This window comes from Corvus moneduloides, chromosome Z (assembly GCF_009650955.1).
Source record: "Corvus moneduloides isolate bCorMon1 chromosome Z, bCorMon1.pri, whole genome shotgun sequence".
In the NCBI taxonomy this organism is placed as follows: Eukaryota; Metazoa; Chordata; class Aves; order Passeriformes; family Corvidae; genus Corvus; species Corvus moneduloides.
The window spans coordinates 51,917,452-51,937,355 of NC_045511.1; the positions used below are offsets into that span (position 1 = coordinate 51,917,452).

At 39.5% G+C, this 19,904-nt stretch overlaps 1 protein-coding gene across 8 annotated transcripts in view; it reads right to left on the reverse strand.

Annotated features, from left to right (window-relative positions):
* TRPM3 (transient receptor potential cation channel subfamily M member 3) overlaps positions 1-19,904 on the reverse strand; it is a 404,943-nt gene that overhangs the window by 75,323 nt on the left and 309,716 nt on the right. For all 8 annotated transcript variants that reach the window (XM_032097560.1, XM_032097555.1, XM_032097559.1 and 5 more), the window contains exon 8: positions 15,782-15,905. In XM_032097560.1, the coding sequence (XP_031953451.1) occupies positions 15,782-15,905 (124 nt within the window). The remainder of the gene's footprint in view (positions 1-15,781; positions 15,906-19,904) is intronic.

Consider the following 19,904-nt stretch of genomic DNA (forward strand, 5'->3'; position numbering starts at 1 on the left):
TGCAGTGCAGGCAGTCTGCCCACAGGTAATGTGAGTAGAAATACACAATTCTATGTATGTCTCATCTCAAGCCATAATCAGTATGTGAACTGATGAGATCAGACCTTCTGCTGTACATGGTCATGATGAGCTTCCCATGCCACAGAAGACAAACTTGGGGGTAGCATGAAATGGCAAAACGTCCTCCTCTGTCTTTAAAGCCTCAGGTGAGGCAGTCTGCACAACGGGGACTGAATACACTGGACAACGGAGTTGGGAGGTGGAACAAACAGCATCTCAAACCAGCACATGATCAGTGAACTCCCAACTTAATAAAAAGTAATCATATAAACTGCAAGCACTGAACAGCTTATCACCACAGGAAAATTAAAGAAAGTACTTTTCATGTATTGGACCACATATAACCTTAAACTTCCAATTTCTTTTTCAACCCTCCTCTCTGCATGCATCAGAAAAATAAACCCACTTCAGCAGAATGAAATGTTGCTGTATTAAAAATAAAATGGAACTATGTAAATTAGTTACATTAGAATAAAAAGGCTGTCTTTCCACATCAACTACTGCTTTATTATTATTTTTAAGAGGCCTAGCATAATTAAAGTAGTAAATTAAAGAAGAAAAATAATTGTGGAAAAAAAATGGAAATTGAAGGAGTCCTCAGACTCATACTAGAATTATAATTTTGGGATCATGTCTGAGATCAAATTAGAATTTCAGACAGAACCAAGGAAAAATATGATACTTCCTACAATCACATAATCATAGAATTTCTAAGTTTGGAAAAGACCTCTAAGATCATCCAGTTCAACTATTAACACAGGACTGCCAATTCCACCACTAAACCATGTGCCACATCAACTCATCTTTTAAATACCTCCAGTAATGGTGACTCAACCACTTCCCTGGACAGCTGGTTCCAGTGTTTGACAAGCCTTTCAGTGAAGAATTGTTTCCTAATATCCAATCCAACTCTGCATCTGGAGCAACCTCAGGCTATTTCCTCCACCCCTGTCACCTCTTACCTGGGAGAGGAGACTGATCCCTGCCTCACCACAACGTCCTTTCAGGTAGTTCTAGAGAGTGATAAGGTCTCCCCTGAGCCTCCTTTGCTCCAGGCTAAACACCTCCAGCTCCCCCAGCTGATCCTCGTCAGATCTGTGCTCCAGACCCTTCCCCAGCTCTGCTGCCCTTCTCTGGACATGCCTCAGCATCTCACAGAATCACCGAATATGCTGAGTTGGAAGTGACCCACAAGGACCATGGAGTCCAGCTACTGGCCCTGCACAGGAAATCCAGAAGAGTCACACCATATGCCTGAGGAGCATCCAAATGCTTCCTGAACTCTGTCAGGTTTGGTGCTGTGACCACTGCCCTGCACCTGTTCCAGCGCCCAAACATTCGCTCAGTGAAGAACCTTTTCCTAATATCCAACCTAAACCTCCCCTGACATAACTTCAGGTCCAAAACTGATCACAGGACTCAAGTGTGGCCTTACCAGTTCTGAGCACAGGGGATGGTCACTGCCCTGGTCCTGCTGGCCCCACTGTTGCTGATATGAGCCAGGATGCCACTGGCCTTCTTGGCCACCTGGGCACACTGCTGGCTTATGTTCAGCTGGCTCTCAACCAAATGCTAGCTTAATTTCAAAATGCTCTGAGTTTAGGACCTCAAAGACTCAGCTGGCACTGTGGACTTCGGTCTTTTCTGAATGCACAGAATATTTCAGACAGTAAACAGATATGTCCAGCCTCTTCCTATGGTTTAGATTTACCGTCACTGTCCACAGCTGCTTTCTCTCTGTGGCAGATGCACCCCTCCTGTTTGAGGTAACTGAATGTTTGTCCAGGCAGATCCTCAGCAAGTAGGAGCGACTGAAGCTAATCCTATTGTGTGAAGCTGTCAGTGAGAACAGAGCACCAACCCAAAAAAAACAGTCTGGGCTGAAAAGCAGAACACAGCAGAAAACCTGAGTGTGAATTAACCACTTTATATACATCTGCAGACACAGGGCTGTTGGAGCTATTCATCCATAGCAGCTGGCTGGGTGGCCATCTCTCCTCCAGCACAGATGCCTCTCATGGTTATTCCTTGACACTGAGAGATTTTTTACGTTGCACCAGATATTGACTGGTTGATAAAGACATTTTTCTGCAAGCATGCAAGGTTTAAAATACATATAGCAACCTTAATTTCTGTAGTCAGAGGCATGAAGAAATGCAGACACGTCCTGAAGTATTTATGCAGAATTTACACTTAGAAATGTCCAATATCTTTAGGTCTTAAAAACCTGACTGTTTTGCTGGAGACCTCTTGTTCTGGTGTTTTCTTTCCCCTGAGTTAACAGGTAAGAATTTTATGTTTGCAATGAGGTCACCTGTTGCAGTGGGGATACTGCAACACGCATATACCAAACCAGGTGTCCCATGGAAAGGAAATATATATGGACAGATTCTTGGTAGCTGTTTCAGAGATGTTTATTTCCCCAGCCGCATGGCCGGAGCTCTGCCGAGGAACTGTTCCAGTCACGGGACCAAGGGTCCTTCTGCCCGCGCAGGGAACACAAACCAACCAATGGGAACGAGGCTGAGCAGGGGCAGGGAAGCCCCGTGTCTGTGCCCTCAGGGCCCCTCTCCCAGGGCTACACGGCGGGGGAGGGACCCCAACAGTCACCTAACTCCAGGAGTCATTAACGTATCTCACAACCTGCCAGTGCTACTCACAAGTACACTCATGGGTGAATGTCTGCAGAGAACTGATAAGCAACACACTGGTGCTGTTATAAGAGAACATTGGCTGGAGCCCTGTTAGAATGGGATACAGAAGCTACTACACTAAAAAACATGCTGTGCTAAAGGAAAATATCTGGGTCAGTAAGCTCTACTCCCAGCTACCTCTTTCTGGATGAATGTCTTCCATCTCAGTAGATGCAAAAATAATGGAAAATTAAAGACTTAGAAACCCATTTAATAACTCATTGCTAAGAAAAAGTAAAAGCCTTTCTTCTTTCAGTGAAGAGAAAGTGCCCAAGAGCTTTCCACCTACCTACTGTAGACCCTTTAAGCCGGTTGCTGAGTTGCACCCTCTGGACAACTTTAGTGGAAAAAACATGGAGAAGGAAGAACAACCGAGTAAGGTGTGCATATGGAATCCAGGACATTTCATTAGAAAATAATAAACCCCAAGATGCTTGTGTTAAAAAGTAATATATGCTAAGCACTTGCTTACATGCCAAAAGGAAACAAGGGGGTAAGAGCTGCAGTTTTAGTCAAACTACCACTAGACATTTTTCTGTATTGCTGTGAAAAAGGGAAGATTGGTTTAAGAAGAAATCTTCTCTATCCTGCTCTGTTTCACATTGTAGCTATGAAAATGTTTCCTGGTTTTCATAGGAGCATTGTATTAGAGAGTAAAACTACCATTTAGCCTACTCAGCTGTTTCTTTTGAGCCAAAACCCAATTTACATCCAAAGAAGAAAACCACAAAATCAAGTACTCCTTTTTTTTTCCTGTAGGGATTTGGGCCACATTATTATCTCTGTAGCTGGTATTTTCAATTGTTGGAGTTAAACTAAATGATTTTAAAATAACACTTTTTTCTGTTCCGCTGCCACCCGATTAGGTATTTTGGGGATGGTCTTTTGCTGATTTCCTCCTTTCTTTCCTCAGTGTTTACATTATTTACAGGCTTGAAATGACTTTTTCAGGTAATTTTCTTAGTCAGCTCAGTGAGCAACTGTGACTTCCAACAGAAAGCATTTTTAAACAAATAGTTTTCTTTTCTTATTTACATATATAATAGAAGCTGGTGTTAGCATTCTGTACAAACACGAAATTGTATTGCACTGCACTGAAGAGACAGATTTTCAGACAGACATACCTGAAACAGGCAAATGAATCATCAGTAGAGGTTGCCCAACAAGCTGCAAAGAGGTTGATAGGCAGCCTCTGGATTCTTGCTAAATGTCTTCATTTCTTTTGGTGTGCCCATAGTGATCTACTTGCAAAGTACAGTAGCAGATACTTTCAAAGCTGGGGGCAGCTGGACTTCTTTCAGGTGGAGGTGCTTGGAACCCAACAGTCAAACTTTTGTTATCACAACCTACCTCTCATTTCCCTCCACAAAACCTTCCTGAGTAAAATGCATGAGATTTACCCTTCAAAGGAGGAAGAGACACATGCTCCCCTGCCCCCCACTAAGCCTCCCCTGCCAAACAACAAACCAACAAACCACAAACAAACAAACAAACCCAGCAACAAAAACCTGGGAAGGTCTGCCCTCTACCTCATTGCAGATTTCACTGAACTATTTTAATGTGAACAGGATTAACTTCCAGGAAAATAAACTAGGTGCATCCTCATTCTGCCTAGGAAAATGTGTTAGGAAATCATTGAGCCAAAACGGACCTTCTCTGCAAGCAGGATTACAGCACACTGTGATAGCTGCCAGCAATAATTACAGTCCAGCAGAGCAGAAACCTAATTTTCAGGCAGAGCAGGTAGAAAACAAGTAAATACCAAGAACACGGAGTAAAGAAGAGCAGCAGGATAGAAAGCAAGGTGGGAGGAGGCAGGAGAGGAAGCAGAAGGAAAGTATTATCTGACCTTGGACTCTACCAAAACCACCTATTTTAAAACTGCATTGCTCTCTGTTTATAACCTCTTCCATCCTTGTTTGACATACTACTTTTTCTTTCCTTTTCTCGTACACAGTTTCTGGCTCAGCAGGGCCAGTTTAGCTTTACGTATTTCATTAATTCTTTTGTTTTTCTGCCTTCATGCTGATATTGCATTGAGCTCCTAGAGGCAAAGTCAGGTAACACTATTTTACCTGAGAGCAGTGAATACCAAATAGACCTTCAGAAATCACTCACACTGAGAGACAGAGATAGTACACTGCCATGTGAGATTTCCCCAGTTCTCTATGAATGTACATGCAGGGTTATCTTAGACATATAATTTATAGCTGTCCATACACAATCCATAGTGGCACCTACCAATAAAAGGAACAGCTAAGACAAGGATACCTCAAAAAAATGCTGAGGAGGGAAGATTTGTGAAACAGAAGGAAAATATGGTCACAGGTGAGACAATCCCTGAAATGGCAGGAGCACTGAGACGCTTTAGAGGACAAGGTTTTGGTTGTAGTAGGTTGAAATGGGTCCTAAATCAAAATTTTCTGAGTTCTTCAAACTTGTTCTTTTACCCTCAATAAATGTTCACACTTCTGTCCCTTTCTCATCTGGGTGAGGTAGACCTATCCTGTGTGAAGAGGACAGGACTTGTGCAGAAGACAGACAGAAGCAGTGCTAGTGCCCAGATTAGCAAGTCATAAGACACAAAAGTTTGTTTTGCGTTATAGAATGCATCCTAAGTCATCATAACTGTGTCGCTGTTTGCCATATTCAGGACTAGCTGGATATATAGGTTATGAACTTTCATCAGTATGAGCTGCCGTGCATTGGACAGTATGCACAAGATTGTATTCTGCACGGGCAGAGTTGATTTTACCCCTAGAATGAGAAGCAAGAGCAATAGAAAATAATAATCAACTGCAGTTCCTCTTTTTGTGCCTTTACTAGCCAAAAAGTGAGTACTTCCTTCCTAGCATTTATTCTGAAAACTCCACAGAGATAGAAGAGCTTATTCTGTTTGGGGTCATTGTAAGGGGCCAGGATTAAATTTGAATAGCTGCGCAGCACAAGGCTGTACTTGGCATTTATTCTACAACGTGTGAATATTTATTTTTTTACAGTATGGTTAACCTCAACCTCTTCAGAACATGAAGAGCGATCTGAAATATGCTCAGATTTTTAGCATGTATTTCTTTGGAGAGGGAAAAACCACCAAAACCAGAGGGAGACTGATGTGCACATCTGCACAGAAAGATGTTTTACCCTCTGTCATGAAGCAGATGAGATGAAGAAGAAAAATAATTCTTTAAACCTCAAATTGACTGTGCCTGCTGACTAGACAATGGATAGCTGAAGAATAAGGAAAAAAACCGGACAGCAGTCATGAGAGCAAAGAAAGCATCAAGTGTGCTTGGTTTACAAACTTAGCATTCTAAGAATGCTGCAAATTATTCATTCTTTTAGAGATGTAATTTTTTCTCATCATCATTTCATTATGACATCAGGAGAAACTACATGGTGCTTTAAAATATATTCAAAGTGATTTTTTTTAGCTACCTCCAGAAAAATTTTTAGTGTCATTAAAGTTCATCTCTGACATATAAACTTTTCTTATGCATCTCAGTTACAGAAGTCAGAATAAAACCTCTTCTTTCCTAAAAAAAGGCAGATGCAATTGTGAGTGCAACATGAAAGTCTCCTGTTTTAGAGTACAGGCGGGTTCAACAAAATAGGCAATTTCTTCCAGACTACATGTTGACATTCATAATTTAGCTAGGCCTACTTAAATGTTTCAGAGGAAAAATACCCCAAAAATGAAAATTTTGATGAGAGTTTGACAAAATAAAACATTAAAGGAGGTCAGTTATGAAAAGTGTCAAAATGGTTCAGATAAGCAGGGAAAGCATTTCCTTTTTCTTGGAAGGAATAATACTATATAACACAGGGATACACTGCTTGATGTGGAGGCATAACAAAGATCAAAGTGAGCAGGTGAGTCAGTGGGTCATACCGCAGAAGAAGGGGGATGGCCAAATAAGAGGAAATTCAGGAATAGAAAGATAAGAGAGAATTGTGTTGAGGGAAAACCTAAATTAAGTAGTTTGCTATTTTGAGGGGTACAAAAAAGAATTCCAAATGAGGAAATATGAAGGAGCAGATATGAGGGGAGAAGTCTGAATCTTGGTCGCAAAATTTTAAAATTTTACAGCTTATTCTTCATGGTGCCAGCACTGCAAGATTTCATGTTTTAATTTGATTTTTCACAGACTCCATGTCTAGTAAAAAGCAGAAAACAAGCAAAACAATCAGTGCTTATAAGAAAGGCAGCAATTCTGCAATTGAGGAGCCATCAATTGACAGAAGTTAGTATAAATGTTTGGCTTCCTCTGTATTTGGTACCTTTTTTTCCAGACTGAACATCAGAGGCACCCTCAATGACAGGTTATGAAATCTCACAGCTCTGTCCCATTAAAAAAAATTTATGTTTTATGATGTGCACATACTGTTTAAGTCTTACAGTACTACCAACATTTTGGAATAGAATGTGCATATTTTCCAGTGGAATTAATGTCCAAAAATGTTTTGGTAGTAAACTCATTTCTTGTCCCCTACACAAAAGGTTTCATACAGGTACATTAAGACTTTTCACTGCCTGAATTACCAGTCCCTGATTTTCACGTTGTCAATATGTGAGTAAATACAAATTGTAGGTCACAAAGCGTATATACAGGGTAATACAAATCAGATGTTGCCCTTTAAATCACTGGGCTGTGCACATCACAGACTGTGAAGTTATGCAGAAATGAGATTTCATGTAGACTTGCAGTGTAGAAACTTGTTAAGATCAGCCAAAAAGAGAGAAATGGTTTTAACTGTTGAGATAGACAATTTCATTCACACGTTGGTGTAATCCAAGGTCTTCCATTACCCTGATTCAGACAAGAAATGCGGAGCAAATGTAATGTGGATCACTTCCTGCAACTCTTCTACTATAGAGAGAGTTCTTGGAGGTATTGGCAAGACACTGACCTAATAGATATTCTTCTGAAACATAAAAGTCACAAGTTATGGAGAAAGTTCATCACTGAGATGGATATTCTGTTACTCTAAGAAAACAAGAATTCAGTTTGGTAATTTCCATTGCTGTTTATGCTGAAAAATTGTGTCATGCAAGTCATGGCCCTAAAGAATACTGCTTTCAAGACTTATATGCACACATATGTCTTCTAATCTGAACTGAAAATGCTGACCTTAGAAGGAAGTGAATTGATTCGGTGGCAACAGTATTAATGCTGGGGACTGTTGTTCCATGTTAAACTTCAATTTCTAGTTTTCCTTTGCAACAGTTTTCGAATAGTCTGACAGGACATGGGTGCTTTACTATAGATGATGCAGTCATGTGCCCAATCAGTATTAATATTGACAGTGTCATTGCAACACACAGAGACCAAGCACAGAAATAGCCACAAACCATTAGTTTCTTAGCTGGTTTGCTGGTGAGACTAAATAGGCAATACTTGGAAAAGGCATATCACTTAGTGTGAGATATTCCTGTTTGACAGTAAATTTCCAGTTCCTGCTTTATCTACAGGAACCCTGCATCTCATACAGTGAGCTCCTTGTCTGTGACTGAGATATCATAGCTGTAATTAATGGGTCTCTGTGCCCCATGTAAAGCCACAGAAAGGATAACTTTATTTTCTAAGAAAGACGAAAGAAATTATGACTTCCCAGACACGATAGAGCCTGGCAGTAAGAAAGGTTTCTGAACAGTATCATGGAGAGAGTACACAAACTGCACTGAACACTTCCAATTCCCTGACTGCAGAAATTGGTTTATATTATCTAATATGGAATATGCTGTGTCACCAAGTACTGCTTTGCCTTCAATTTCCTTACAGAGCTGTATAACAATTCAGTGTGCATTTCCCAGTATTACCTGTTAATAGCCTAAATGGGGTAATGGATATTTTCCCAAGCTTATGTTCTTAGAGGGAATAGCAATATTCTAAATTTTATTTCTGTAGCTGCAATTTTTACCACAAAATATGTAGGAAGATAGAAAGTGAAAAGATTGGTAGTAAGTTGCATTAGTATCTACCAGATGACTTCACTGCATGCACAAAATAAAACAGAAAATGTCTGCTTATGGAGTGTAAGCAACAAAAGGAATATTGGTCTTTGCAGATGTGTTCCAGATGCAAAGATGGCCCAGCAGAAGCTCGGGATGGACCCAGTAAGCGACTAAATTGCACACACTCCTGCTTCAGTGGTAGGTCTGACATTTTTGTACTTTCTATTAGCAGATGCTCTACCTCGTCTGATGGTAGTTGAAAAGCAAATGGTACGATCAAAAACTTTTCCAGGGTTAGTTAATACAACAGCTGTCTTTTGGTTTTTTGGAGTGGTATTCTGTTTACCCAGATGCACTTCAATACCACATTTCCCCCCTTCTTTTCCTTGCCCCTAGTCCTGGCCACTCCCTAGGGCTCTCCCTATTGGCTCCTGTACCCCAACTCCGCCCATGTACCGCCCCTGTGATCTGACAAAACCCGCCTGCGGCCGGCTCATGGGTTCTCTCTGCCTCTGGGCATCGCTGGGACAAGATGTAAGATTAAAGATCCTCTGAAACCCTTGTGGAGAGACCCTTCTCACCTCCTTTGCCATCACTGTGTTGTAAGGATAGCTAGCCAGAGCAAGAGTGCGGAGCCATCCAAAATGGACTACAGGAGGGTGAAAACAGTCGCACTGCCCTAAGCAGCTCCGCTGAGCTCTCAGGGAAAGCTGCAGCTTGCTGAACTAAATCTAGCATTACAACATTTTGGTTTGGTGGTTTTTTTTCTTTTTTTTTGGGCAGTTTTCTGGTGTTTATTTTTTTTGTATATAGCTTCTTTTCTTGTGAAAGTTGTTCTCTGAATTACTGAAATTAAAAAAATACTCCTAGGATTAGTTTTTGTTCTCTGTGGAGTCAATGACTAACTTCAGCTAACTTCATGCGGCTTCTTGGCAGCTGAAAACACAAAATAAAGTCTTAGATCTTTAGCAAAAAAGCAATTAGGTGTGGTTTGCAGGATTGAAAACTACTCCTCATTATCTTAACACAGAGGTAGAACCTAAGTACTAGACTAATCCTATTGATTTGTATGGGCTGGAAAGGAGGTTTAATCTTCACCAAAAACTAGAGTTCCACACTCAATCCTGAAGTGGATATGCACATCAGTTTGGACACAGAGGACGAATTATCTTTAGTACGCTTTATGCTGGAAATCTCACAGAATGTTTCCATGGGAGAAACAAGAGCTGTTCTAGCAACCAGCAGGTCAGCAGTTACATGATCCTTTCCTGCTCCAAATGCCTGCTGCCAAATTATATGCTGTTCACAGCAACTATGCTCCTGCAAGAACTACAGTTGACTTTTACTGTTTGAGAAGTCACCAAGCCCTCTTCAGCCTCCTCTCTAAGAGAAAAAAATTACATCAGCATATCATCATTAAAAAGCATTAGTTGAAGTTATTTTACTGTTTTTGAAGAAAAATTCTTGAAAAAAACAGACCTAAATGAACTTCTAACCTCTGGAAAGGGCCAAAGAAATCAAGTGACAATATGCTAGTAAATTCTTAAAAGTCCATCTGATTTAGCTATTATTTAATTCAGATCAAAGTGTATGCTAATAAACAGTTGCAGCCAGTATTTAATTAGCATATAAATTCACTGAGCTTGTGTTGGGAAATGGTTGGAGGATCAGGGACATGGATCATTGATAGAATTATGGGATCAATAAAAGAACTGTACAAGCAATAGGCCTGCAAGCAAAGGTTAGTGTGAGAAACTGTCTCCATGAGAAAATCCCTGTGTGAGAAACAGGCCTGGGAACAAGAAGGGAGTTTGAAGATTTGCAGCTGTGCAGATAAAACCCGGAGAGGGGAGGGTGAACTCTGAATTATTGTAATCATAACATAACTAGTAGAAGCTTGCCAATGTAGTCTAATTATGTAGAAGCAGAAATGCGCTTGGATAGGTTTTAAGCCACTTAAGAGTTAACAAGCTGGGATACTATATAAGTGTCTATGGATTGCTAATAAAGGGAGCTTGCCTTTATCAACCATATTGGCTGGATTGCAATTCCTCCCCCCGCGGGAGTCCACAGACCTTTTCCAACAAGCTTGCACATCCAGCTGAAAAGCACAATGATTTTTGCAGCCAGTATATGATCAAGTTAACTTTTTCCCTGTATATACTCTTCTGGAAACATGCAGAGGTTTCCAACAGTAGCCCTTTCAGTCACACAGAAGTGAAGCTGTCACAGATAAGTAAGCCTTATTTATAGTCCATATAGAAAAGAAACTGCTAAATCACTGTGAGATACTGGAATGTTAGAGGTTCATGACTCAAACAATTGACCATTTGCAAAAGCAGAGGATGCTTTGCTGATGATTCTTCAAGTAACCGCCCAGGTGCAGAGGGGGTGCACAGCCATCTCTGGACACTACAGCTGGGTGTTGAACAAGATGAGGGAAGAGGCTGAAAGGAGGCACACCCTGTGAGGTGGGATAGTGCTTTTTATCATGCCACAAGTAGCTCAGCTTCCACATTCATCCCTTCTGATGATTGGCTCAACTACACCAAATTAAGAGGCAGCTGTAATGCTGTGTCCCATGATCCACAGTTGTATACCATCTATGTAAAACTCCCCGTTCCAGCGGAGGTACCTGGGCATTCCCACCGAGCCTGAGTGTAGTATTAACCCACTGGACTTTCTGTTTCATGGGCTTCCCCCAGCCCCAACGGATCAAGACTGCGAACATTGCTTCAACCAACAGAAATTGCAACAATCAAATCTCTGGTCCCACAGGGGGTGAATATACACCTTTCTAATCTTATCCTCTCTTTCACTTTCTTTCCCTTGTAAATTTTCTTAAGTGTTAATTTTAATGCTTTTATACTGTTGCATTTCAAACCAAACCTGCTACATTTTCAAATTTGACGAGTACCTTATTCTACCTTTATGTTCTAAAGTTTGCAAGTAGAAGTTTGATATTGAACCTCCCAAGAATTTTGATATTTTTCCCATGCACTGCTCAGAGTAAATCAAACAACCTTTCCCAAGTGGACCAGGACATAGCAATGACTTAACAGCTTCCCAGTACTTTGTGTAAGTAACCATTAAGAAGAGTCAAAGCCCTACATTTGTATGGCAATATTGGGATTTGAATATTAGCCTTGCAAGGCAGCCTTCTCATGCACTCTGAGTTTTAAGAAAATTGGGATCCATCTCTGTTTGAAATAAAAGCACAATAAATAGCAAGCACCTGCATGATGCAGGTTGTCTTGATCTCAGCTCAATGCACTCATTTACAACAGCATGACATCTGCTTTGTTTCAATCTGACAGCACCAGAGCTGCAAGTTACACATTAAGTCATCTGGAACTACCTACTTCCATACACATCACCTCTACAAAGCTGAAGTAAAGTTTACACTGTCCCTGAGCAGCCATCATGATTGCCACAGCAACCATACACTGTGGTACATGAATAACAGTGAACAGTAGAGGCAAGAACAAAATATCTATTATTTGCTGCCATGAGCTGGAGGTGGGATTTTACTGTTTTTCTTTTAGCAGGAAACTAATCAAATTGTATCTCTTGCCTCTATGTGGAAATGTGTTCCAGGAATGAATGAATGTGCCCAGCGACCAAGCTCTCTTTGTTCTGCAATTCCTTCTTGTAATGCAGTAGTAGGCAATGACACTATCAGATTGCTTTATGTAGTCACTGAAACTTCAAATATTCAAGGAAACGAATTTAGCAGAAAATGGCCAAACAAACTTCACCAGCACACTTTACTGCTGGAGTTGATGTGCCATTTTTATCACCAAGGTGCTTAGATTGGACCTATTCTGATTCACAGCAATTTCCATTTTCTATTAAATGGATAAAAGATTAGGTTATTCACTCTCAAAACACTATTTTGGAATAATTAGTTTTATGACAAATGCCTCCCATTGCCACAAGTGTGATTATTTTCAGACACAGACCTTTCTGGCTTGCCAAAGTGGCCTTTCCCAGTGGCCGCCCAATGAAGCTCCACAGACAGACCCACGCAGCTTGCTGGAAAGCACATTCTGGCTTCTGAGAAACTCACGTCATGATTTGTGAAAAAAGCACTCCAGCAATGTGCCAGTCTAAGCTGCTAAATGAAGTGCTCCCAACAGAATAGAGCAGCCTGTATCTGTCAGAAAACTCAGACACCAGAATTACTGTCTTTAAGGGAAAATATTAAGACTAATTTGTTTACTGAGACAGAAGTAAATACTCCTTCGAAAGCTGAAAACAGACTTCTGAGCTATTATCCAACACAATGTGTTTTTCAGGGAGGACCTGAAGTGAAGTCTCCTAGCCTGCTTCTTGACTACTTAGCTTTGGTGAGCCCTCATGCTCCTATTTTAGGAATGTCTTTGCATAAAATTTTAAAACGAATTATATGTAAATAGAGACATAGTGACAATAGAGAATCTCCATAAATAATCTATACAATACTATCCTACCCTTGTAAGCTACAGTTATATGTACACAGACATGTATAGCCTACTTCATTTTAACTAGATTCTTATACCATAGCCCTCATTAAGCGCCTTGGTCCAAATACACTTCTGAACAAAACTCTGATGTTTGTAATGTCAATTCAGATAAGTATACAATTTCATAAAAAATATTCACTGAATTGAGAAGCGAAAATTGCTCTGTCTTACAAATCTAACAAACCTAGATCACTACTCTTCTAGGGCCTCACCTTATCATTCAGCTTGTGTACTTCAGATTTTATTCAACAAAAAATTTAAACTTAATCAAGTAAATGGAACATTACACATAATAATGATGCTTCCTGGGCACACAATTTGGAGACCATTATTTAGGAGTGAAATCCAAAACGTCAGAACTTGAAAAATCTCATGTTCTGAGAAAAGGGGTAATTTTTGCTATGATTATGCTTTTTCCTTGGCTACAACACTTGCGTCAGATTTATATAAGAGAGTCTTTTCACACATTTGAAGCAGGTAGAGAAGGAACAACTATTTCCAAGAAAGCTTTTTGTTCCTTCCATTTGTTACTTGCATTTTATTTTCTTTCTCCTCATCTGTGATTCAGCTGTATTGATGTACTTTACAAGCATATTCCTGCCTGCACCCTGTTTGCACTCAATTATTTAGTGGCACACAGTAATAAGACAAGCCTCTCCTGCATTGTCTACTTTGTTCTCTATCAATTCAGCAGCCACAAAATCAGATAGGCAGGCACAGTGACCACGAACATAGGGAAAATAGCTATGATCAATTTAGCTGCTGCTGAGCTCTCTGAGACAATCTGTTGCATCTTCCTTCTAATTTTTGAGGGGTTGATCAGACAAACGATGGTCAGTTCATCAAGCAGTGTTTTGCCCTATGTACAACCAAGCAGAGGGTCAAGCTTGAGGAAGGACAAGAGCTGGGACAGATGTGGCAATATGAAACATATGGCTTTGTAGGAACAGGGAAGTCACCACTCACTCCTGGGAGTACTTCACAGCCCCAAGGTCACCCATTTCCTCTGGTTATGCTGCCTTCAGCACCATGAGCACCACCTCTCTTTTACATACACAGATAAGGTTGTGAGTTTTGCAGGACACTGTTAGACTAGCAACCACACCTCAGACATAAAATCTTTCTAGCATACCAATGTTAGAATTAGCTGAGTACAACTCAGGTACTAGACAGAAGCCACTGTTCTAATGTATTCTCTTTATATATGGTAAAGCTAGTGCTATAAATTCAACTTCAGAATACTTAATTTTGGGCACACCATCTCCTGGCTAATAGCTCTTCATAAGATTAGTAGGTAGAGAATGTCGGTGGTGACGGATGTTGCATATCTGCAAACAAACTTGTAACAAACACACAGACATGCTTGGAATAAAAATCTTAATGTGAATACTGCAGACAAAATCTTCACAGTTATTTTCCAGTAGCAGGGTTTGTCCAAAGCCTGACAATCTGTTCTGGATTTAGATGTCTGGAATAATCAAGAAATGCATTTTTCTAGTCTAGATAATTCAATGTCTGCCTCTGCTTTCTATCCTTCATTCCTTCTACATTCCTGCCTTTGTGCCCCTCTACTCCTTCCTGTCTCCCTTCCTCCCTCCCTTCCTCACTCTTTTCTTTTATTTTCTATCTAGAAATATATTTTTTATGTCTATATGCAGAACAATGGTCTACAAGTAGGTGTTGTTATTATTATTATTATCATTACTACTACTAATACTAGTACTATTATTATTATTACTACCTTTACCACTAATGCTACAGAAATATCCACAAAATAATTAAAAAGAAAATTCTCTCTGCTAATCACTGATCAGAAATGTTACATTTCTGTAATGAATGTTACATTACATTCATTTTAGGGAACTTTCATCAGCTTGGAGTTCCCAGAAGCAGTGATATGAACCAAATCCAAATCTTAGAAGAAATATGAAGTTAGAAAATTGAAGCATGTCTGTCCAGTCAATTTGTGACAAATAAAAGTCCACAGAAATGAATCCCAAATTTTTTCAATGTGCTTTTTCTTCAAAAATAGCTCTGCAAAAGCAGCCTCATTTATCTCCCAGAAATTATTGAAAGAACTTGTGTTCTTCAAGAGAATACAAGCACGTATGCAAGGCATAGCCTTGCCACCGCAGAACACGAGCTTCAGAGACAAGCTGCTTTCCTTTCATGTCACATATTTCCATAGTAAGGCAATAGTTCTAGTGATAGTTGTGGAACTCTAAAGCATCTTTATAGTAGACAGGGACAGATACATAATTATGCCTTCTTCTGCCTTCTGTAGTTGAATGAGGTAGAATTTTAATCATGATGCGCCTGAGAATGACTGAAAAGTAGTAATATCCATACCCTACTAGCTGGACTCTATGTGGTCAAAGGAAATGTAGAGGAATTTACAAAAGGGAAGAGATCTGTTGCATTAATCACTTTAAATGCAAAAATACTGAGTAAAGCAAACAAAAGCCAGCATGATATCATTTCAGATTCTGGATCACAGAGATCAGATTTGTGATACCTTCCAACAGGCACATAAAAGACTTGATCAAAACCATGCATAGAACTCAACATACCAGCTCCCTCTTCTTCATGCACTCCATGAGGATAATGAAGAGATGCTGTGCCTGGGTTCGGGTGTATGTGAAAGTCTTCTGGATGGTAACTAGCAACTGGTCCCTCAAAGACTCGTTGATAAGTCTGAAATGCAAAAATAAAAGATTAAGTAAAAAAACAGACATGAGGGAACATTTTAACTTAATTTCAAATGTTTTCAGGGAAAAAGGTAGAAAAAATAAGAGTCAACAGATCACTGAAGGTTATTTAGGGCGGGTTTCAAGACCAGGAATTGCTGAAACCATCAGAGAAAAATTGAAAAACACTGTTCTAGGAAAACATGTTGGTTGTGCTGAGGTCCCTCATCTACAAAGTTTTTATATCAGTTCCCACATATTGCATGACAGAAGGTCATTCGAACTATCAGCTCTGTGGGATTTCCCAACAAAAACAAGAAACACACTGACAGTCTAAATTTGAGGGAGACCAACACTTCTAAGTGAACTGAAGACTCCTTTCTATCAGTGAGTTAGAAAATTCAACTCACAGTGAATTTTATGAAACTGGGAAGATTTATGTTTTCAGTGGTTTCAATTTTAACTTGAAAATGTTAACAGTATCAACTCGCCCTACTGATGTTACACAGGATCTCGTAAGAAAACAAACACATTTCTCAGTTCCTCACTGCACTCAAAGAAAACATTTTGATTTTGGTCATGTTGATCTTCTAGGAGTTCAAGAGAACCCATTTTATATTCCTCCTCAGTGCTAAGGTCAGTACTTGCAAAAAGTGGCCCAACAGCAGAAATAAATAGTAACAGTACATGAAATAGTAGTACTTGAACCCTATCTCTTCATAAAAAATAGCCTATTCCACAGGACTTTTCCGGGTGAAAGATTTCTGGTCTCAATGTCAATGTTACAAAATAGTTGGCTCAAATATAGAACATGTATCCTTTGATGCTTCTACATTACAGCAGTTTTCTCACTTAAAAATTGTAACTGACTGTTTCAAATTAGCTAAGTTGGAATATTTTATGGGATAAGTCATCCAGTGGAGTGAAAATCAGAGAATCTTCATGTATCATATTTTAGGCCAGAAGACAAAAAAATACTTATTCCTGCAGCAACTGCAGAGAAATATCAGCAACAGCAGGTATCTAAAAGCCATTGTTAGCCTATGGAAGCTGCTTTGAGAGAACCATGACCGAATCCCTGATTTTTTCATACTGTTGGCTAAAGTTGCTTGTACTTCTCTGCAGTGAAGAGGCATGCAGAATATTCATTACACAACTGAATTTCAAATCCAATTTCATTATCTAGTCCTCATACCCACAGCAACCATGTTGTTAGAAGAGACAACAAATGGAAATGGGAAAGAAGCGTATGGGAGAATACAGAAGATCTGGCATACAGAATTTGATTTTGGCTGTTAAATATTCCTGTTGAATAGTACTTTGGCTTCACAAAGAAGCCTGGAAGGCGTATGTCAATGTGTTTGGATTAAAATGAGTTTACATAGGGTTTTAGACCATGCTGTGTGGTTTTAGACGGCATTGTCTAAAACCCTATGTAAACTCATTTTAATCCAAACACATTGACATATGTTCTTTCTGTGCCTGGCTTCTCCTGCTGTCTTCTACTTTACCACAGACTCCCTTTGAGTGGTGAGTCTACTTCTGCACTTCCTGTTTTCATCTAGGAGCAGTCTGGCCCTAGATGTGCTATCTCCTGGGATACTGGAGAGGCAGCAAGAAGGCATCTACTGCTCATGCATTAGGCAAGCACTCCTTCCCTGCAGCGTAACCCGCCTGCCTCACAGAAAGGCAACACATGATGAGCTAAAACTTCCATCTCTCTTGGTGGATAACAGTGGAGCTGGCAGCAGAGGACTTGCTGTGTGGGAAAGACAACCTGACCTCCTGTACAGGAGCAAGGATGTCACAAGCACATGGAGACATGAAACAAGATGTCAGAGTACAGCTAGAGATGTAGGACTCCATGCTAAAGAGAGACAGCTTGGAAATACTCATAACCTGACAAGCACTAATATACTTTGAGTTGCAGATTTGTAGGTCATATATGATATAAATTCTGATTTTAGGCTCTTGAAAAAAATGTGTTGTAAATTTGCTTTAATCAAATTTAAACAAAATAGTGCCATCCCTGTATTTAAAAGTGGTTCAGAACTATGCAATTTTCCATCAAATGAAGAAAGAAAAAAGAGGCTATTCACAATGAATAAGTTTCCTAAAATCATCAACTGGAGCAGCTAAAAAGATTCATATAAATACCTAATTCCCTTTGTAAATTATATATGAAAGTGAAGTACATGAAAGAGTATGAAAATTATATGAAAAAATACATGAACTTGGAAGATTCTCAAATCAAAAAAATTTGGAAAAAAATTCCAAAGTTTCTGAAATGTAAACCATCCTGCTTTCTTATAATAATCTGATTTTCCTTAAAAAATGTTAGAATCCAAATCTGAAATTTCATTTTAGAAATTGTCTCTCTTTCAGGCTAACACACAGAAAGCAAGAGAAAGTTGCATTGAGTGAAAGCAGAATTGTGTCCTGAGCAACCATCACTTTTCTTTCTCTAATTAAAGCTCTCAGAAACTGTATATTAGCATAAGTTTAAGCAGCATGTAAAGCAAACTTTATGTGAAAAATACAGAACTTAAACCCCAAAAAATAAAGAAGTGCTTCCCTAACTACAGGGTAAAACATCTGTTCAAGTACTGCTGCTCAGAAACTTCCTGTAGTCATAATTTAATTTATGCAGCTATCTAGCCTCACTGAATGTTTTTCTTTAACATCTCCTTGGTCTGCAAATCTACATCAAGCCTGTTCAATACCTTTGTGAGATCAGAACCTTGAAGTGATTGTAATCAGAAACAGAAACAATAATAGCAGTCTTTCTAATAAAGTAACCATAGCTTTGTGTGCACTGAAATCAGTCATATCAAGACTGTACAACTTTTATTCCTTAGGAATCTATACGCGTTAGAAGGTATCAAATCAAAGTTCCCAATTGTGTAACCCAGCTGGGACAAACACAAACTCTTCCATGCCATTAAAGGCTAAATCTATGATGCAGACACCAAATCAAATTTGTGTAAAACCAGTAATTTCAAGAGTACTGTGAGCAAAACAACTGAGACTTGCAGGTGGGGTGATAATTTATCTCCTTTGCAAACACAACCACATTTCTTACACACACACCTTAAATACATGCTTTTTAAAATCACAGATTTCTAGTTTTAGATTCAGGGAAAAAGAGATGGGCCCACTTCACCAGACTGAAACACTACAATTATTACTTCCATCAAAGTCAGCATAGACTGAACAGTGTCAGAAGAAGACCATATTTTTATCATCTTTCTACTAGGCTTCAGTTCTAAAACTATTTTGCAACGTGTCAGTAAAATCCTGCTTGGGGCATTTTGATGGCATGATTCCCTGAATTCCACTTTTCCATGGAAAAAATATTGCTCCTGCCTAAACAAAATGTACTACAAAACAACAGTTTAGCCCGTTCTTTTTTTTCCTTCCTCATGTAGTTTGAAACTGTTCTTTCATTCCCTAAATACGTAAGACATGCCCATTTTCCTACCAGTCCAAGTGTATTCAGCTTTTTTTTTCTTTCCCAGAGGTTCTGGATTGCTGATGGAATTTAGGTATCTAATGTCAATAATCTGTCATCTAAAGTAGAAAAATACACATTTACATTTATTTCCAGAGCAAAAATTTACTCATAACTGTTTCCTAAGAGTGTGTGGGTTTGTTTTGTTTGCCTGTTTTCAGAAGATGCCAACCTTAGTTTTTATACATCAGATTATCAGAATTGAACTGTATGGCATTACAGAAAAGTCAGGATCTTGAACTTTAAGAAAAAAAACCTTGCACAGGCTCAAGAAGTTTGTCAATAGGACCCCCTGGGAAGCTGCTCTCTGGGCAGCAAAACTGCCCTGGGAAATTGCCTTCAAGAAGCTGAACAGAGCTGGCAGATCTTTAAGGACACTTTCCATAAAGCACAAGAATGAGCCACCCCCAGGTGAAAGAAACAGGGCAAAAAAGGCGAGAGACCATCATAGATGAGTGGAGACCTGCTGGTTAAATAAAAAAACCCCAGAAAATG